Source organism: Monodelphis domestica, chromosome 7 (assembly GCF_027887165.1).
Source record: "Monodelphis domestica isolate mMonDom1 chromosome 7, mMonDom1.pri, whole genome shotgun sequence".
Classification (NCBI taxonomy): domain Eukaryota; kingdom Metazoa; phylum Chordata; class Mammalia; order Didelphimorphia; family Didelphidae; genus Monodelphis; species Monodelphis domestica.
The window spans coordinates 222,292,316-222,314,644 of record NC_077233.1 but is presented as its reverse complement, the minus strand read 5'-3'; the positions used below and the strand labels follow the sequence as shown (position 1 = coordinate 222,314,644).

General features: G+C 33.4%; 1 protein-coding gene across 2 annotated transcripts in view; it reads left to right on the top strand.

Annotated features, from left to right (window-relative positions):
- Nucleotides 1-22,329, top strand: part of DNAAF5 (dynein axonemal assembly factor 5) — a 79,348-nt gene that overhangs the window by 37,970 nt on the left and 19,049 nt on the right. For both annotated transcript variants that reach the window (XR_469871.3, XM_001378130.4), the window contains exons 7-9: nucleotides 1,652-1,795; nucleotides 7,945-8,113; nucleotides 13,277-13,424. Coding sequence is in view for 1 of the 2 variants with exons in the window: in XM_001378130.4 (XP_001378167.2) it covers nucleotides 1,652-1,795; nucleotides 7,945-8,113; nucleotides 13,277-13,424 (461 nt within the window). In the remaining variant the exon portion in view is untranslated. The remainder of the gene's footprint in view (nucleotides 1-1,651; nucleotides 1,796-7,944; nucleotides 8,114-13,276; nucleotides 13,425-22,329) is intronic.

Genomic DNA, 22,329 nt, shown 5'->3' with positions numbered 1-22,329 from the left:
GAAAGAAACCTGATCCTTTTCTTTGAAATATGTTTGTTTAGTGACAGGTAACTGAAATAAGGAAATTGTATGATAAAGTAAAGATAGGTCATTTATTCCAGTTTAACTAAAGGAAAACAATAAGTTTTTCTTTTTTTTTTACCATTTTTTTGTACCATTACTACACTGTTAAAATCTCTTCTTACATGATACACTGAATATACAAATCTCATGCAAGTGTATGAGACAATTTCAAATGTCTCATTTAATCAACACAAATAAAATGTCCTTCCTGCTGTGACTTTTTAAAAAGACATTGAAAGTTTGCTTATTAAAACTTTATTATTACAAGGAAAAACAATAATTTTCTTAAAAATTTATAATTACTTCCCCAAAGGCATTTTGTATCTATTCATTTTCAAATATTGTTCACCTCTTTGTGTGTGTGTATATATATATTATAGGCACATCATATAAATTCTTCTCAAGCCCTAATGTTTACATATATAATTAGGCAATGTCACTAAAACTAACAGTGGCATCTGCTTTTTTAAAAATTAAATTTATTTCCTTTTGTTTGCAATTTCACAGCCATTCATGTAAACCAAAAAATTTTATTTGTGTCAGGACCTTAAAGGGATTATTCTGAGATTAAAGGAAATAAAGTTCTTATGCACAAATAATAATTTGAACAAAAAGAGAGAAATAAAACTTTAAATAGAGAACAAAAGCACAGGTACATTTTAGCTGAGGTTGCTAACATTTCCAGGTCTTCTTGGAAGGCAGGAGCCTTGCAGTCCCAGATCCAGACCTCCACCCAGCTTCAAAACTCCCTTATTCCATCACAGGTTTGCTTTTTCAGTTGCTTAAGATTAGTGTTCTATCCAAATCCTGCCCTGTTACTGTGTCCAATAATTTTGTGGCCTAATGGATTTTTTTAAATCATCCCAATTATTATAGTAATTTTGAAGACCAATAAGTGGCATAATGGATAAAATGCCAGATGTGGAGTCAAGAAGGCCCAAGTCTGAATTGTTTTTCCCATACTTAGTAACTTCCTACAAAGTACCTTTCAGCCTGTTTCCTTGTCTGAGATAAAATAGCATTTCACAGCATTGTTGTGAGGATCAAATCAAATGAGGCAATATCTGTAAAGCTTTTTTTAAAATCTTAAAAGAATTATTACAGTAGCTTAAAGCTTTTTTTTTTTGCAAAGCTATTTATGAAAGCTTAAAGCATTATTTACAATAGCAGCTACTAATATTATTAAAATAAAATTCTTAAATTATCTTGTCTCATTTTATGGATGAGAAAACTAGTCCCCAATAAACATCAATAATTTGCCCAACTGCAAAGCTAGTTATTTAAAAAGCGAAAATCGGACTCTAGATATCCCAAATCCTCATCTAGTGTTTTTTTCCCATTCCTCCACACTGTCTTTCAATCAATCAGAAGCATTTATTAAACCACAATAGCATTAATTATAATAATAATCAAGTTACAGGATTTTCAACGGAAAAGGGACATTATCAATTGATAAAGCATAATTCCCTCATTTTACTGATGAGGAGTCATATTCAAAGATGTTGTGTCTTGTATGAGATCATACAGCTTACACTAAGCTGCCATATGTGATTTTAAATGCCTAATTTTATTATTTGCATTTTTCTAGAGCCATTATATGGAGCAGTTGCTTTGTTGTGTACAAGCATTAATCCAGGTGGGTCAGGAAGATTGCAAAGAATCAAGTTTGCAGCTCATGGAAGTTCTGGTGACAGTCATGGCTGTCTCAGGTGCTGCAGGCCTTTCTGAAAAGGTAAGGTTAATTGAGAATTTCCTTCATTGCCTCTTGACAAGACGAGGCTTACTACTAGAAGGATGATCATTTCTCCAAATGAAATGGAACTATCTTCTATAAATCTTTCCTGATCTTGAGTTTCAAGCCTCAGGCACACACGACTCAAACTGACTAGCAAAGATTAAAGAATTTAGAACATTTGGAATGAGTCACTCATGCTGTGGCCTTAGGGTATACATAGAATTTTATATAGCCTCCAACTGCCAATTTATTTTAGTATCTCAGAGTAAAGACAAAATTAAATTGGAGTCTTAATTTTAGAGTCTTCTGCAAAAAAAGCCTACCCAAAAAAAGCTGCTACAAACTTTATTCTGTCCATTTAAGTTTTCATTTGAAAAGAAAGTACTTACATTTGTGACCGAATATCCAGAGACAAAAATGCTAATGTTATTTACTCTATTCATTTGTGACCCAGATTGCAAAATAATTTTTCTCCATTGTTTCTGTGTGTGCATATACACATACATTTATACATACATATACACACTAACCTTAGAACTCTTTACAGACTTTCAATTCTGTCAAAATTGAAAGGATTTATATATTGGAATGAGATGTCATTTTCCTGTGTTAGTCAATATGCTGTTTTCAGACTGTACAGCATGTTGTTACCTGTTGTTTTTCTCTATTTCCTGACTAACCTTAGGCAATTTTTCTCTGAAACCTAGTTTGTTTTGCTATTAGCATGACAAAGTGAAACCTTTTCATAGAATTTATAAGGCCCATTGTGTTCTCTCACCTGTTTGGTGCCTGTTTAAACTTTGTTTCATTTCTGTTTTTACAAAAAACCTTTCTAAAGGGTATATGTCTTAGGAGACAGGTTGTCACTGATAGGGCCATAAATACTGGCAAAAGATAGGCTCTGGAAATAGATGATGCCTGGGAGCAATAGAGAAGGAAGTTGAAGATCCGTCAAATTAAGAAGCAGGTTTTGAAAAACAGACTGGGTTGAGGCCACCAAGGATTTACTATAAGGGTGACTCAAATACTTCCTAATATTTTTTAAACCCTGAGGAAAAAGAGGAAAAGGTACAGGTTAAAAGGAGGCCTTTTTTTATCAGGTGGATATCTTTAATGCATTGCCCCTGGCTTTAGAAACTAACTAAAGTCATCTTTAGAGCCCAGGAAGAGGTGAAAAAGCTTGGTGAATCTGTTGTTTAATGTTAACCAAATGAAGATTAAAAAAATAAAGTCCTCCCTTTCTTAAATGTCTTTTTTCTTGTGAGTTGTTTGGTTTGTGGTTTCGTTGATGGTGGGGAAAAAATAGAGGTTTATGCCCATCTCTTTTTTTAAAAAATGAATTTTCTTATGGTATATACTATGTTCCAAATTCTGTGTGAAAATGATGCATGAGACAATACCATTCCCTGAAAAAACTAAACAAGATAAATCCTACCTGTGGGACCCCAGGCAAGTCACTTATCCTTGTTTGCCTAGACTTTGCCCTTCTGTCTTAGAGTTGTTACTTGGGAGGGAGGGAGGGAAGGAGGGGATCTTGGTGGCTCAGTGGATTGAGAGCCAGGCTGAGAGATGGGCAGTCCTGAGTTCAAATATGACCTCAGACATTTCCTGATTGTGTGACCCTCATAAGTCATTTAACTCCCATTACCTAGCCCTTACTACTCTTTTGCCTTGGAACTAATACACAGTATTGATCTAAGAAAGAAGGTAAGGGTTTAAAAATAAATTGTTAATAGGACAAGAAGGTAAGACTTTTAAAAAATGTATCAGAGGCCTTCTTTTTTTGGCTTCATTTTTTTCTAGCCTTCCCCTTTCCCCATTCAACACCATCTCTTCAATTAACCAAGAGAAAGAAAGAACTAGTGAAAATCTCTTGTAACAAATAAGCCTAAGACTATCACTTGGGAAAGTTTACATGTACCTGTCTCTCACCTTTATCAAATGTATTTTCACTATGTATACAGAATATTTTCATTAACATTTTTTAGAAATGATAACAAATAAATGTAGTTAAGGAAACCAGATCCAGACAGTGGCCATGCCCCAAAACAGTTATATCTTTCTGCACCTTGTGTCCATCAGCTCTCTGTCAGGTGTAAGTAGCTTCTTTCATCATGGATACTCATTGCTTCAACCAGAATTCTTGAGTTTCTTAAAGGTATTTGTCTTTACAGTGTCAATGCCCTTGTACAAAAGTATTGTTCCAGTGGTTCTCACTTTATTCTGTGTCAATTCATATACCACCCAGGATTCTCTGAAATTGTCTCTTTCATCATTTCTACTGATGAATGATATTATATGAATGATATTCCTTGTATTCATATACCACAGTTTGTTTAGCCATTCCCCAGTGCCCTAAAAGGCAATCTAAGCCACATTCTTAGATTTTAATTATTTCTTTCTCCTTACCCTACCCCCTTTTAATTTTCCTTTCAGAATCAAGAAGTTTGTTTTTCTTGTGACTATTCCCTTCCCAGTATTATCCTTCCTCTTACTCTACCCTCTTCCCTATCCTTGATTGTTTCCCTGTTTAGTATGATGAATTTCTAGACCAAACTATTTGTGTGAGTTCATGTGTGTCCCTTTCAGATAAAGGTTAGATCTATCTGATGCCTGCTCTTCATATCCTTTCTTCCATGCTTCTATCCTTTTCTCATGTACTGCAGTTATGAAAAATAGCAAGTTCTAATCCTTTCATATTCATTTCTACACTAGTGCATTTCTTCTTTTACCATCCCCTTTTCCCATCAAAGCATAACTAATCCACCACTGAGGGCCTCTATTTTTATTATTTAATTCCATTAGTACCCTTAAAAGACATCTAGGTTCTGAAGGGATACATTTCTTCTTCCCCTGTGAGAACATTAGCACTAGTTCATCATACAATTCTCTCTCATTACTCAAGTAAATTTACCTTTCTATGTGCCTCTTGTGTTTATATTCCAAAGTTCCTATTCATCTGTTTTTTTCCCTCAAAAATGCTTGAAAGGTCAAAACAATATGGTACTGGCTAAGAGACAGAAGGGAGGATCAATGGAACAGACTTGGGGAAAATTATCTCAGCAAGCCAGTGTTCAGTAAACTCAAAGATCCCAGCTTTTGGGACAAGAACCCATTATTTGACAAAAACTGCTGGGAAAATTGGAAGACAGTATGGGAGAGATTAGGTTGAGATCAAAATCTTATACTCTATAACAAGATAAATTCAGAATGGGTGAATGACTTAAATATAAAGAAGGAAATTATGAGTAAGTTAGGTGAACATAGAATAGTACACCTGTCAGATCTATGTGAAAAGAAAGAATTTAAGCCCAAGCTAGAGTTAGAGAATATTACAAAATAGAAAATGAATAATTTTATTACATTAAATTAAAAAGGTTTTATACAAACAAAACCAATGTAACCAAAATTAGAAGGGAAGCAATGAATTGGGAAAAAATATTTATAACAAAAACCTCTGACAGAGGTCTAATTTTTCAAATTTATAAGAAACTAAATCAATTGTACAAAAAAATCAAGCAATTCCCCAATTGACAAATGGGCAAGGAACATTAATAGGCAATTTTCAGATAAATAAAAATTATCAATAAGTACATGAAAAAGTGTTCTAAATCTCTCATAATTAGAGAAATTCAATCAAAAGAACTCTGAGGTACCACCTCACACCTAGCAGATTGGCCAATATGACAGCAAAGGAAAGTAATAAATGTTGGAGAGGATGTGGGGAAAAAAATGCATTGCTAGTAGAGTTGTGAATTGATCAGTCATTCTGGAAGGCAATTTGGAACTATGCCCAAAGGGCTTTAAAAGACTGTCTGCCCTTTGATCCAGCCATACCACTCCTGGGTTTGTACCCCAAAGAGATATTATGGGGGAAATATGTGTACAAAAATATTCATAGCTGCACTCTTTGTGGTGGCAAAAAAAATTGGAAAATGAGGGACTGTCCTTTGGGGAATGACTGAACAAATTGTGGTATCTGATGGTAACGGAATATTATTATGCTGAAAGGAATAATGAACTGGAGGAATTTCATGTGAACTGGAAAGACCTCTGGTTCTCCTGGAACTTTCCTTTGAGGGTTTATTTTGGGGGAATAATTGGTGGATTCTTCCTATCTTTATTTTGCTCTCTGGTTCTAATAGGTCCTAGACAGTTTTTATTTATTATTTCTTAATATAGGATGTACAGATCTTTTTCTTGATCATATTTTCCTGGGTGTCCAGTGATTTTTACATGACCTCTCTTCACCCCTTTTTTTTTAAGATCAATTGTTCTTGATATTAATTTTCTTCTATTTTTTTTCTTTAAAATTTCTTTGAATATCTTGCTGTCTCATGGAGTCATTGATTTCTATTTATTTCATGGGTAAGGTTTGCCACTTTTTCCTCTCGACTGTTCATTCTCTTATTTTTTCACCTCTTATTTTCTTTTAATAGTCCTTTTTGAAAAACCATTTTTCTTTTAAATTCTGTGGTTGTAATTAGTCTTTGATTTACTCATCTTTCTAACTTTAGTTTCTTACTTCGAGCTTTTTTCCAGAACCAGGTCCCATCCCCTGTTATTTAGTAAGGTGATTGGCTCTACTCAGCTTTCTCTGGGGTCCCCTTTGTTCCTGTACTGACCTCTAACTGTGGGAGTCTTCCCACCCCTGCTACCCCCATTCCTTGCAGTTTATAATGCTCATACCGTCAGGACCTCCTTTGGCATCTCAGTACAGCATTGGGAATCTCAGGGCACCTGGGTCTGGGATACTGGGTTTGGACAATTTTGAATATTGACTACTGATACCTGTACTGTTGCTCTCCCAAGAATTCTAAGGTTCCCATCCTGGGACTTTCTGACCACCCTGGGGCTTCCTCAGGGATCATTCTACTCTTACTACCTCCAGATACTACTTTGCAGGCTACTTATTTTCCATCCCTATTCATGCTTTCACTTGATTTGTGAAAATGACTCCATTTCCTGTATCCCTGGAAGTCTAGCTGACTTTTTGAGCAATTTTCAGGTGGAAAAACTCACTTATTGTGGTTTCTTAATGGATTTTTTGATCATTACTGGGTCTGGTTCAGACTTGATGGCTCTGCTGTGGTATATGTGTGGGAGTTGATGGTTTTGCCTCCTCTTCAGGAAGTCATCTTGGCCAAAATCATGATCTTTGTCTAATTATAATAATCCTAGGTGAACAAATAATTTTCCAAAGCTAATACTGTTGAGAGAGAGAAGAAAAAAAATCAGCAAAACCAATCTGTGCATCAGAAAAATTATGCCATGATCCACTCCTGTGGACCTTCTGTTTCCACAAAGGAAAAAGGTGTCTTCTATTTCTTCTATAGGGATGACTTGTTCTTTGTAATTTTACAGTTTATATTTTTAGCTTTTTTTTTGTGGTGGTGGTTCTTTCCATTTATATTATTGTAATCATTATGCATATTGTTTTCTTGGCTCTGCTTTCTTGCTTCTGCAATCAGTTCATCTTTAGTCTTTCCATGCTACTCTATGCATTCATCTTATTTGTTGTTTCTTAAAACACGGTATTATTTCATTACAAATGTGTACAAAAATATATTTAGCCATTCTTCTAGTGGGCATCTGCTTTGTTTCCAGGCTTCACTACCACAAAATGTTCTGCTATGAATATTTTGGTGACTATGTGGTGACTATGTGTCTAGCAGTGGAAGAGCATGATTATTCCTGAGAAGCTGCATGGTGTAGTGAATAATGAATTCCTATAATTCCACAAAGTACAATAGGGAGCTTGCCAATTAGAATCTAGTCCTTAATAAGCTTGTGCAGTGTTCTCACCTGAAGAGGGATTGTCAGAAAGACCTAGGTTGAAATCCTGCTTCACATACTTAATGTATGTGACCCGTATCAAATCACTTAACCTCTGGGCTTCAGTTTCTGCATCTTTTAAATGAGGGAGTTGGACTCTGTGGCCTCAGAGGGCTCTTCCAGCTCTAAATCTGTGATCCTATAATCTTTGGGGTATATAGCCTTGGTAGATTTTTGTGTAAATGTAAAAAAATGTAAGTGTAATTTGTGTGTATGTGATGATTATGCTCACATGTTTAATAATTATGTGACTATATCAGAATGTTCTCTAATCTTAAACTGAGGGTAATTCAAGCTTTTATATTTATCAGGTTCAGGAGACAATGAACTTATTAGCTCAGATGCAGAAATATGATGGGACCCTGGATCTTTATCAGCAGCATATGGACCACCTCATGGAATGGCTCACTTTATCACATCAGGACTGGAACTGTCATTCAGTGGAATTACTACAGTTTGAAGTAATTGTCATTCAGTCAGGTAATCCACTCCCCCTCTCCCCCTTACCTTCTCAAAATAGTAATTGCATGTGGATAACACTATGGAATATCAAGAAACATCTTAAATGATTACCAGTATTAAGGAAAACTTTCCTTTTATACTTTACTAATTTTATAAGAGTGATTTATATTAATTATTTGACACACATTATCTAATCATTTTATCAGCAAGAAATATGTGATTCCTTCCTTTAAAAATATCAAATGTTACATGCTGAAATTTTGTTCCTGTGTTCTGAAATAGATGAAGAATGGAATACATTTAATGTACTTTTTTACACCATTATATATACCTTAGGTATATGTTTCTGATGTTAAACCTTGAGAATTTATAATCTTTTACCTTATTGCTTTATCTTAAACATCTGCATACCTTAGAATTTTCAACAGAACCGAATTGATCAGTCAACTAAATTTCATATTTAAGTAATTATAAGAGTGCTTTTCTCTGTCACTAATTTATTATTTTTTTTACTATTATAATCTAGCTCTGAAATTTTAAAAATATTTTCCAGAAATATGATATTTTATGGTGTTTTATTGAATTTTTGAAAGTGAACATTACAGTATTTAGAATTCTCTGGTCATCAAATAACTTGCACATGATTTTTTTGCATGTTTTAAAATGTATATATTCATACATATATACATATGTGTGTATACATGCACACATGTTCACATTTTATATATTTATATGCATATATCAGTATATACATTTGAATATTTAAAAAATACATCAAATTTAACTGAAATCTTATTTACTTTTAAATTGTGACTTTCTGTAAATCTTTTCCCACTTCCCTATTTCACCCAAGTAATTTTTCTACAAAATTTTTAATTTGTAAGAACATTGTTACTAACTATAAAAAAATACCTAAATTAAAAAAAATTAAAATATTAATAAGTTGTGTCCATTATTTTGGACAATATATGAATTAATTACTTAGAACTTAATTTTTTTGTAAAGAGGAGAATTGCCATGTAGTATAGTATAATAAAGTTTAGTCTTACATGTCATTAAAAGAGCTGGAATTAGAACTCACAAAATTCCTGTGAATTTCCAGCATTAATTAGATATGCTCTTTCTATAGTTTATACCTTATTAAATATCAGTTATGTATGCATTGAGTGTGAAAGAGAAAGTATTTTCCTTTTAGAAAAGGAAGCCCATGGCAAAGCCCTGCTCTCTAGGTGTTACCAGTGTTGAAATAGATGGAAGCAGGGAGTAAAACCACATCTAATCTCTTCAAAATTTAAAATCAAAGAAAAGGCAAAGAAAATTCTTAATGTGGGACCTTTAAAATATGATAGACGATTATATCTACTTAAGTTCTCAAGTCAAATACCTCAATAAAGATAAACAAGTACAATTTAAAGAGAGAGAGAAAAAGAAAAAAAGGAAGAGAGAGAGAGAGAAGGGAAGGAAGGAGGAATCTTTGATAGCTGGAATTCCTAGGGAAGGCTTCCTGGAACAGGTTGTTAGTATCTGGTGCAGTCCTTGAAAGCTTAGCAGAACTTGGGTAAATAAATCTGTCAATCCAAAAACAGTTATTAAATTCTCTCTCTATGCTAAGCTCTTTGCTGGGTATGAGGGATAGAAGGACAAAAAATAAGATGAAGAGGAGAAATGGGAGAGATATTACTGATTTAGGAACAGGTAAATATGGGCTTATAAAGGTAGGAAAAAATATGCCAAGGATACAACATAGATGTCTTGTCTCTTGGGGAGCCGTGAGAGGAAAATTTGGTTAGATCTTCAAATGATTCTAATTCAAATAGGATGAGAAAAAATGGAAGTTTCATTATTATTGAAGAGCAAGTTAAACATCTGTTTGAAATCATAGGAACAAGACTGAACTAAGTGGCTCAGTGAATAGAGAACCAGGCACCCCAACTGCCTAGCCCTTATTGCTTTTATGCCTTGGAACCAATACTTAGTTATGACTTTAAGAGAGAAGGTAAGTTTTTTAAAAAAGAAGGAAAGGAAAAAAGTATAGGAACACAGTAATTTTTATCAGTAAGTCATTTTATCCTTATACATGCCAAAGACTCTTAAATAGCAACTTTAAAAGTTACTTAACAGTAACAAACTTTCAATGACTTTTTTCTTCTCTCTTTTTTTGGTATTCCTTTGCTTTCAAACTTTTGGCTTCTCTATATTATTCCAATCCATCATTCCAATTAATACTCTGTCTCTAAAAACATTGATTCCAGTGTCCACATAGCATCCATTGTTGGATACAGAATGTCTTTTCTACAGCATATTACCTTAGAAAATAATAAATAAAGACTGACTTTGAATTTGCTTTTTTTTTTTTAATTTTATTTAATTAGTCAATTTAGAATATTTTTCCCTGGTTACAAGAATCATGTTCTTTCCCTCCTGTAACCGGCACTCAATTCCACTGGGTTTTACATGTGTCCTTGATCAAAACCTATTTCCATGTTGTTGGTGTTTGAACTAGAATGATCATTTAGAGTCGACATCCCCAACCATATCCCCTCGACCCATGTGATCAAGCAGTTGTTTTTCTAAGGTGTTTCTTGAATTTGCTTTTTGAATGGTATTTCTATACTAGCAAACCACAGGAAGAAGAAGAAAAAAAGTATTTAATTTAGTTCACAAACTGCTTATGTTTGAAACGTGGTGCAATTCAGCTATCTATCACCAACATAATCCATCTTCTAAATATAATTACCTAGGTATTTTGTCTTTTTCTCATGAAAACTGGTTTATATTTATAGCTACAGCCTGGAATTCTCACATTGTTATTAAAATTTAAGTAGAAAAGAACAATATTTACATGTTGGAATAGAATTTTTTTTTAAAACCCTTACCTTCCATTTAGAATCAATACTGGGTATTGGTTCTAAGGCAGAAGAGTGGTAAGGGCTAGACAATGGGGGTAAAGTGACTTGCCCAAGGTCACACAGGTAGAAAGTATCAGAGGTCAGATTTGAACCCAGGACCTCCCATCTGTCGGTCTGACTCTCAATCCACAAAGCCACCCAGCTGTCCCCTAGAATTTTATTTTTAAAAGCTATATATGTTGTGTTTTTTTTTTAATTTCCTATGTGATGAAATAGAAATGAAAATTGAAATGCTATAGAGTTAAATTCCCTGGTTATATTAATTATCTTTAACCACATATGTTCATCAGTGCCCGGCACATAGTATGTTGTCTACACAGAACTAGCAAGAGGGTAAATTTTTTTCTTTTCCCTTCCTAATTTTATAGATTATGAAAAGTTTCAGTAATTTACATAATTGAATACAAGGAGCGAAAACAGCTCATCAATTTTGACTCCATTCTGTTTGATCTTTCTTTTATTCCATGTACAGAATTAAATAGAACATATTATATAGTACTTAAGGATGAAGTATTTTTTACTTCAGTTTTAATGTTGTCACTTTTAGAGCTTTTAAACAATTTAAAATGAATGGTAATCTATTTAAAGTTATAATTTTAACATTTGTAATTGTTAGCCAGTTTTTTAAATGTTTCATTTTTTAAAAATTTTCATAGGATAAAAATAAAAGTCCATTTTTAAAATTTTCCATCACACAAAATTTATGCAAAGCAGCCTTTAAATACACATTAATTTTCTACATAAAATTACCAGTTAACATTCATGAATAGACTTTAATAATAACTTAGATTTGTATAATCCTTTATGGTTATAAAGCACTTTACTTAAAACATTCCAGTGAGGAAGTAGTCAGAAGCTCTATGTTGGAGAAAAAAAGGTGACAAAAACTCATGTTTATCTAGTTACATTCATTACTCTTTTTTTAACTTTGTGTTGACTTTTCATTGTAAATAAAACTCTTCAGCAGACATTGGGACAGTAATGTTTAATGATATTCTCCTTTTCCTCTCAATGAAGAATTTCTAGACGGTTGCCTGATGTATGTTGCTGAAAGAAAATAAATCATCAAAGTTCTGAGCAAATACTTGGCATTCACATGCTGATGATAGCCTTTTGTCTCTGTTTTGTCTGGTAAAACTCTTTTTAACATAATTCTCATTTTCTTTTCATTCCTACTCATAGCATCTTGCTTAAGTATGCTACTCCCTTCTTGTGTCTCAATTTTTTCATTTTGAAGAATTTCCAAATGTTTTGAAACATTGGATCTTTTCAAGACAAAGGTGCAGACTGTTTGCTTAGTTATAAATTATATTACTAGCAAAAATATCTTTAGCTGAATTTATTTTAATATAAGCAAAATTTATGTTCTTAAGTTAAAACCTTATTTATTGGCACAGTATAGCAAGCAAAAAGTTTTATGATGTTACTGTGCATTGTTGCAATACCAGTTTAGACACCAAATATTACTTTGTGACAGTGAATTTCCAGATACTAAATATCATTACTGGTTTGTTGTTGTTGTTTTTTAAGCCCTTACCTTCCAATACTATATATTGGTTCTAAGGCAGAAGAGAGAGGTAAGAGCTAAGCAATGGGGATTAAGTAGTGATTTACTCAGGATCACACAGCTAGGAAGTGTCAGGCCAGATTTAAACCCAGAACCTCCTGACTTCTTTATACTGTGAGCCTGGCTCTCTATGTACTGAGCCACTTATCCACCTCCCATCATTACTATTTTTTTAGAATCTCAGCCCAAAACATTTATTGGTATTTGTGTCACTGGACAGAAGTTTGAGAAATATTGGGGAACTTTTAAGTAAATTAAGAAACCTAGCTATAATTTAGCGTGATCATTTAACTTTTGTTTGAAAATTTCTTATTAATTTGCTTTTCCAGAAAAATTTTTGAAAGCAAGAAATCATTTAATTAAATGCAAAAGTACAGCATTCTATTGTAAATTGTTCTCAGCTACTTTATTGAAAAAAATGCACAAGCCCCCAATGCAGGAGATTATAAACTTAAGTTCCAACTAGAACCAAAAATACTCTTATTCTCTAACTTTTCCAAGTTTAATCACCTTTTCCATTTCAGCCTGTTTTGTAAGTAAATAATGAAAAACATTCATTCCTTTTCTAGATGACTCCTGTAGTTCTGTTATAAATAAAAATAATTATTTTATAAGAACAACTTCTGAACTCAAATCTCTGCATGATATAGGGTATGTAAGTAAACTGCCAGGCTACTAAAAACAGTTTTTCAATTTGTTTTCCAGGTCCTGTATTAGGTAAAGCTCTTAATTACTTCATTCCTATCATTAAGACTTGTCTTCTACCAACCAAAGATCCACAGATGCGCCTAAAACTCTTCACAGTCTTTTCGCAAGTGCTTCTAAAAGCAAAAGATACTGTGAATGCACACCAGTAAGTATGTTCTTACGTTATACAAGTCACTACATAAATGATTGAATAAATGGTGAAAGAGCAGTTAGGAAGTGTTTACTGAGTCCATGTCCATAGGTTGGGCCAAATGGTAGAGACATAAATATAAATATAGAGACATAAATCCCTTCCTTTGAGGAGTTCACATTCTAATGGGGGAAGACCATACATAAAGGAGAGCTAGAGAAAGGCCTGGAGCATTTTTGGAAATAGCCAGGAAATGATGTTGAAGTCTGATCCCAGACAAGATAAGTCAGAAGCTCACCTTGCAAAGGCCAGCAAGGCCAGGATTCTTTGAGGGGAGGGATGAGAAGAATGAGGTGGTTAACCAGAGGGCAGGCAGCATGGTTTGGAAATGGAAGGTAATTCTCATCCACATTATATATCCATGTGATTTTTTAAACCTGAGAATTTTAAAATACTGCATGATCTTGTAAGTTATTTACTATTAGATATCTACCTTCCCTAATATATCTGTAGAAAGTGAACAATGAAATTGTTCAAGGGGAATAAACTATTCTTTCCTTTTATTTTTTTTAAACCCTTACTTTCTGTCTTTGAATTGAAATAGAATTGGTTCCAAGGCAGAAGGAGCAATAAGGGCTAGGCAATTGGAGTTAAGTAACTTGTCTTGGATCACACATCTAAGAAGTATCTAAGGTCACATTTGAACTCAGAACCTCCTGTCTCCAGCCCTAGCTCTATTTACTGAGCCACCTAATTGCCCCTAAATTGTTATTTTAAGTAATTATTCAGAGAAATGTGAAATCAGAATTTTATTCAGCATAGTCATTAAAATTTCATTAAGTGAGAATTTTTTAGAATGTATTCATTTTAATGATGTCTGTATTTTATGTTCTTGTTTTGTAACGGCTTTGTGATGTGTTTGCAAACAAAGCAAATCATTAGTTTTTTGGTTGTTTTTTTTTATTCTGTTAAACATATACTATTAAAGAATTGACATGTTTTAATATGATCTTTAAGGTGACTTTTATATTGTTATCTTTAAAGTCTAGTTGATTTGAAGAACTTTCTTAAAATGTTTTTCATTGATAGGAAGTAATTGAACATATGGAGAAAATAAGACGAGTATTATAATAGCAAAAAGGGAAATGAGAAAGAAATAGGCTTAGGGTGTTGAAGTGGACCAATCAGTATGATCTAAATATAAATCAGTATGATCTAAATATAAAATTTATCTATATTTATATCTAAATATAAAATCAGTATGATCTAAATATAAAATTAGAACCAAATAAAATTCAGAACTATATTCCTTTGGATTGGTTTGATATAGGTTGCAGAGCCTCCTAAATAAAATCAATAATTAAAGGAGTTAAATCAAATAATGCATAAAGAATATGCATGTGAATTAAACAAGTGAATGAAGAAAAAAAAATAACAGCTAACATTTATATACTGCTTTATGGCCTGCAAAGCCCTTTAGGTAGAATTTCTTGTTTGATCCTAACAACAACCCCATAAGAGAGGTTCTCTTATGCCTTATGGTGTCTCCATTTTGCAGGTCACACTGAAGACTGAAAGAAATAAGATCACTTGTCTAGGGTCACACAGTTAGTGTTTGGAGCCAGGATTTGAACTCAAATCTTCCTGACTCAAGTCTAACAATACTACTCCCTCAAGACATTATATACAGTCTACTTGAAACAGATAGCTCCTGTATGTGATCTGTCATCAGCACATATAATATGAACTCATACTGCAGACCGTTACACTCAAGAAGAAAGTGAGCCAGATCCTTTTTGGAAAGTTGTTCTTTTTATGACCCCAAACTTCTCCTGGGACCAAAAACTCTATATTTAGAACTTTAGTATGTTCTGCCTTGTTACCAGGAATGCCCATATAACTGAGGTCACAGATCTCTAAATTAATAAGGGAGTGGTTCTACCAGTGTTGTAGTATATCCCTGGCCTAAAGTAGATGTGGAAGATGTGTAGACTTTTTAAATAAACTGTACCTTATCGTACTATCAGATACAGAATATGGGACTGAATGGGCTCTGGATGTGATTTATAGAATTACAGGGGTTTAAAAATGGAGAAGACCTTAGAGATCATCCAGGGCAATATACTTATTTTTACCGAGGCGGAAACATATCCAAAGAGGCTGCATGTTATAAAAGACACATGTGGCCAGCGGACAGAGCTGGGATGGAACTCAGCATTCCCTTTCTGAATGTTTTTTTTCCTTCCATACCAAATATGGCTCTTAATATTCTTACTTTGTTCATATATTTTAGTTTTATTTTCTTACTAGGTACTAGCTAATTGTATTTAATGTAGCTAAATATATTCTGTCTTAATATACTTAGAAAATTAGGTGAACTAGAGGTGTTTTTGTATGTAAACATTTTTGCTAATATTTTTGCTTCCAGAAATCTGAAATTCTAAGTCATTTATGACTTGTAATAGGCAAAGAAGTTTTTCTCTTCAAAAATGATAGTTAACTCTATCAAAGTAGAATTGTTTCATTGTTGTTAACATATTATAAGGTTTCATATGAAATAATTTGGTCATTCAGACTTCTTGATTTTAACATTACTCTTGTCTCTGCTGTAGGGCAGCTAGCCAGCCCAGTCATAGTGTAGGAAATTTTGTTTCCTGCTTGCCTACAAAAACTTGAAGGCTTAGAAGAGGCCATAAAAAGATATTAACATTTTACTTTAGCAAGCATTAGTGGGGATATATATAGATAATACATCCTGTAATGGCAAAATTGAGTTGAGGCTCTTCAGGACCTATCATATCATTAATATATTCAAATCTGTTATTTCCTTCTAGTTATTGTGTTTTTCTGCGCTTTAGCAAAGAAACAATAAAGTCTTGAATTCTTCCATACTAATGAATTCCACATGAAAATAGATTTAAATTCTTAAAAGTAATGAGTTTTAAAATTGAGGTAGCTTTCCCAAGAAGCCTTCTCTAACAGTTTCTTTGGTAAGGAGTTATCATCACATACATTATTAATAACTTGAATTAGAGTTGTTTTAGGGAAAGCTTCAGTTGTATTTGAATCAAATAAAGGAAAACAACGTTTTGAAAGTAATACCCTTTGACCCAGTTATTGAGAATATTCTCTGAGAATAATATTCAAGAAGCAAGCAAGCCTTTATTAAGTGCCTATGTGTTATATAGAGTTGTTAGAGACACAAGGACAGATGGGAATGGCCCTGGCCCCACATTCTACTAGAGAATATAAAAATATTCCCCTGAAAGAAGTGAGTTATCATAAGAAGCAGAAATGAGGAGGAAGTGCATTCTAGACCCAGGGGACCACCTGTATGAAAGCACAGAGATGGGAAATAGAATACTAGATTCCAAAAACATCTAGTAGGCCAATGTAGCCAAATCATCTAGTACACAAAAAGGAGTCATTTGAAGTGTCTCAAATTGTAATATAATATCTGTAATCATAAATACTAAAATTTAAAGATATTTAGATGCCAAATTGAAGAATTGTTTTTTTGTCCAAGAGATAAGGAGCTTCTGAAGATTTTGAATCTTAAGTCCTTTGCATTACGACTTTAGTCACATAATCCTTTGCTCTAGAGATAACATTCCATTATAGTGTCATAGGATGCTAGAGAAGGCAGGAGAATTTAGAGATCATCTAGTTCAAACCTGTAATTTTGCAGATGAGAAAACTGGGGTCCAGAAAAAGGAAGTGATTCACCTTGAGGTCACACAGATAAGCAACACAGCTGGATTTAACCTCGGGTCTTGAAATTCCTTGTCATTTGTTTTTCCTACTACAAAGGAGACACTTGCTCTTTCAAAACACAGAAACAAATGTGGAGGGAAGGGGTTGAAGGAAATGGTAGAAGGAATATCTTCCTTCATTTTCTCAAAATGTCTGGGAGGAATAAATTAGGGAAGAGGGCAGTGTCATGGTCAGACTTGAGCTTTAGATTATCAAAAAGAAAGAATTCTGTTCAAAAATACTTGCAGTATTTGTAATTTCAGAAAAATTAGAAACAACCTAAATATTCAATAATTGGAAAATGGACATATATATTGTGCTATTAATATTATAGACTACTACATCCTGATTAAGAATGTAAGGAAATTTGGAAAAACCTCAATGATATATAATGTAAAGCCAAGAAGACAGAACCATAAGAACAGTGTACTTAAATTTACCCAGGCTATTGTAAAAGAAAAAAAATTCACAGAAATGTGGTTTTAAAATATCTATAGGGGGCAGCTGGGTGGCTCAGTGGATTCAGAGTCAGGCCTGGAGATGGGAAGTCCTAGGTTCAAATCTGGCCTCAGACATTTCCCAGCTGTGTGACCCTGGGCAAGTCACTTGACTCCCATTGCCTAGCCCTTACCACTCTTCTGCCTTGGAGCCAATACACAGTATTGACTCCAAGATGGAAGGTAAGGGTTTAAAAAAATATATATATCTATAAAAGACTCAAAGGAAGTTATTGACAACTTGTTCATTGATAACCATATATGGAAATTTTTATTAATGTGTAAAAAGTAAGCTTAACTGGTTTTATTTGGGTTTAGCTATGTTGATAACAACCATGACATCATATCATATCTCCTGGAATAGAGACCAACCACTGAAGGGAGAATTTTTCCTTTTGTTTTTGTATTTTATGAATCTCCTGTTCTTTGGTCTTATAGCAATAACACGACAGGATCACTGCCTTCCTAGTGGTGATCTTTCAACATGTAGGCAATAACAAAAATAAAATTACTAAGAAATGTCAACATGCTGGATATTAGGTGTTTTAACATTTTCTGTGTATGAGTGTGTGTGTGTGTGTTTATAAAAAAATCTGGCATTTTGACAGGAACAAATTGCCTTATGAAACCTTTAAAGAATCTAATAATTTATACCCATTTTGAAATGGTTTAATTAGTAAATATTTGGCCTCATTTGTCCATCTAGAGAGTATCTAAGTGGACTTTCTTCCTACAAGTAAACATCTCCTTTATGTGCAAAGCCTTTATATATATATATGCTTGTAAATAAGCAGACAAGCATAATCAAGTACCAACAAACTTTTTATCATGCTGGCAAATATTACTTTTGCTTTTCCTTTGTAAATTTTTAAAAAATCCTATCAAGTTATATTTGCTCCTTAATATTACTTGGTGACTGATATCCCTTCCAACCTTACTGTATATCATACCCCTTTATACACTCTACCTTGCAGCCATATCTGACTTTTAGCAGTGCCTTGAACTCAGCAGTATTCTATCTTCTTTCTGCTTTCCTACATTTATACAAGAAGCCTCATGCCTAGAACAGGCTCTGTTTTTGCTCTTCAGAATCTTTCATCAAGATTCAGCTATGGTGCTACATCCTTCATGAAGTCTTCTATCCTTCCCCTAGTCATCAATGGCCCCTCCATCCTTAAATCATCTTGTATTTTTAACTTTATGGTGAGGTGGTAAGAATTCTGAATTTAGTCAGAGGACCTGGGTTCCAATTCTGATTCCAGATAACTATATGATCTCAAATTAATCTCTTTGGACCCCAGCTTTTTCATCTGTAATTAAGGGAGTTGGACCAGAGGTGTCTCTGAGGACCTGCCAGCCCTAAATTTATGATTCTATATCCCCAGGTTGGCAAATAATGAGCCTGAGAGCCACAATTGGCTCACCACATGTTTTTGTACAGCTGGCAGCTAAAAATGGTTATTCTGGTGATCTTCTTATATTTTAAAATGTAAAATTCATTCTTAATTCTGACCAACCAGCTCTGCCCTAGGGGAATCTGCACTTGTTTAGAGTGGTATTTGCACTTCTCAGTGCTTTGCACCTAGTAAGCATTTAATACATATGGAAGTTAAATTTAATTGCTAATACTCCTATTATTGATTTTACAGAGGAGATTATCTTTATTAAGGTATGTTCAATGAGGTCAGGGACTGGTGTCTTATCTAAACTTTGTAAATCTTCCAGATTCTGCTATACTAAGTAGCATAGTAGTAGGTACTTATAGTTGCAGAATTGAATTTCTCTGTATCTTTTGTGCAGAATTAGTCTGAGTGAAGTGAGACTCCTATGGGCTGCTTTGAAATTATAAATATATATGTATATATTTTTTTAATATTTAATTTATCATCTCTATCCCAATGACCTTTCTGCTAGTGCCAAATATTTCATTTAGAAACCCATACATGGGACAGAAGAAGCAAAAGGAATGGAGCCAGGAACAAAGACAAATCATTAGGGAGTCACCATTATTGGCTTAACCTCTTCTTAAACTTTGATTAAAAATTGAGAACTCAGTGTCAACCTCAACATTTAAAAAATGCTTTAAAAAAAAGATTGCTTGTCAACGTGTGGTTTGAATGATTTAAAGGAATGATATACCATTTTGATGGACTGTCTTCTTTCCACACAACAAACTTGACACAAGTATAATGACTAATTTTAGAAAAGATGGGTAGAAATTTTTATTTAGCAATGTTTTCATTTTAGGGTATGCCAAAGATATTCTAGAGCCCCTGGTTGGTTAGTCCTGTGAACAGAAGTACATTTTCCTATAGATAATAAAATTAATTATTTGAAAGTAATTTGCTTGTTTTCTTTCTACATTTTGTCAGTTCAGATTTATAGGGTTTACCTTGTTAAAGTAGCTTCTGGGTGATCCATTATCTTTCTTTTTCTGATGGTTTTATCTTCATGCTATTTCTAGTTTGACTTACTGACATTAAATAAAAAGCATTTAGAAAAATAATCCTGAGAGAATGTGTCATTGTGGCACAGCAAGAAACTTTCATATGTTGCCATCAAATTTTGATGCATTTCTTAAGAATCACTTTATGTAGATTACCATACAGAATTAAATTTTAAGCAATACTAAAAGAAAATTCTTCCTTTAAATCTTCCTGTAATAAATGATGGCCCAGTTTAAAAATTAAATTGCTAAAAAATTTAATTAAAAATCTATAAATCATGTTAAACCAGAAAATCCTTTTCAAAAATTTTGTGTGGCTACATTATTGACTCTGAAATGCCATCTGCTGGAGAAAGAGATATTAAAACCAAAATAAGAAAATGTAATAATTATATAAATGTTTTTAAATGTGGCAAATGGAGTAAGAAATATAGATCAGCATCTTAATAAAGAATTTATTTTCATTTGATAAATACAAAATATTTCTAGAGCTTTAAATGTACATCTGATTTTTGAAATTTTTCTTCCATATTTTAAGTCTTAAAAGAATATCTAGTGATCGCTTAATACTAGGGAGTCAGTAGGGAATTTATGTAATAGAATTAACCCTGGAAAGAAATTCTATAGGCATCAAAGGTATCTCATATGGAGAACTCTGTTGTTGCTAGGGGATATATTCTTTCACTAAAGAAAATTTAGGAGACAGCTGAATAGCTCAGTGGATTGAGAGCCAGGCCTAGAGACAGGATGTCCTAGTTTCAAATCTGACCTCAGACACTTCTCAGCTGTGTGACCCTGGGCAAGTTACTTAACTCCCATTGCCTAGCCTTTGCCACTCTTCTCCCTTGGATCAATTCATAGTAATGATTCTAAGGCATAAGGTAAGGGTTAAATTTTTTTTTTTGAAAGTAGTTGTATGTGATTTCAAACTTGGGAGCTTTGAGCTATTTATGTGGTATATTGATTTTTTTGAAAAGTGAACAGCCTTTTTAGAAAGCCTATTGTCATCAAGTATTGTTAACTCAACTAAATCAACCATCCTGTTGCCTACACTGTATATATTTTAAATATTTGTATGTTAGGACCCTCAGAACCCATTCTGCTTATTGACAATCCAGTGATTATATAGTTCCTTCTTTTTTTCTTTTTCTTTTGATGCTGATGTTTAAAATAGAACTTGTGAATGTATTTCCTTTTTTAAAGAGTAACATAGGGATTTGTATTGTCTTGTTTTGTGAGTTTCCTATTGTTTAAAGCAAGAACAATTTTGGCAAGAAAATGTTTCATAATTGTGATGCAATAATGAATAAATTCCTTAGTTTATTGGGAGTAAGGGTTGGGAAAAACTTCTATGAACATACTTAGGTTCTCCACCTTTGACTGAAAAGCAATCACCTGCTGTCTTAAAGGCACATTACCTAATTGCCATAAGCAAAATGGCTCTTGGGTCCTTTTGCAACCAAAAAATAAGAGGTGTGTTCTTGATAGCCCTTTCCTTGCACTAGCTACATCTTCTTTTGAGTGGGCTTAAGAGAAGTTCTGAGCACATGAAGGGATGGGCCACCATTCCTTCCTTCCTAAAAATAGGCAGCCACAGAAGGAGTGGGATCAACTTTATTTCTTCATGTCTGGTTAGTGTAATACTGTAATAAGAATTCTACTACCTTTTTCTGTATTTGCTTTTGCTACATACAAATTAGGATGTTTCCTCTTTTAAATTAACTGTTTAGGGGATAAACTAGATGCATTCCCAATAAGATCAGGAGTGAAACAAGGATGCCTATTATCACCTCTATTATTTAACATTGTACTAGAAACACTAGCAGTAGCAATTAGAGAAGAAAAAGAAATTGAAGGTATTAAATTTGGCAATGAGGAGACCAAGTTATCACTCTTTGCAGATGACATGATGGTCTACTTAAAGAATCCTAGAGAATCAAGTAAAAATCTAGTCAAAATAATCAACAACTTTAGCAAAGTTGCAGGATACAAAATAAACCTGCATAAGTCATCAGCATTTCCAACCCATTTCAGCAGCAAGAATTAGAAAGAGAAATTCCATTTAAAATCACAGGAACTATATGAACACAACTACAAAACACTCTCCATACAATTAATAGATCTAAACAATTGGAAAAACATTGATTGTTCATGGGTAGGATGAGCTAACATAATAAAAATGACAATCCTGCCCAAATTAATTTACTTATTTAGTGCCATACCT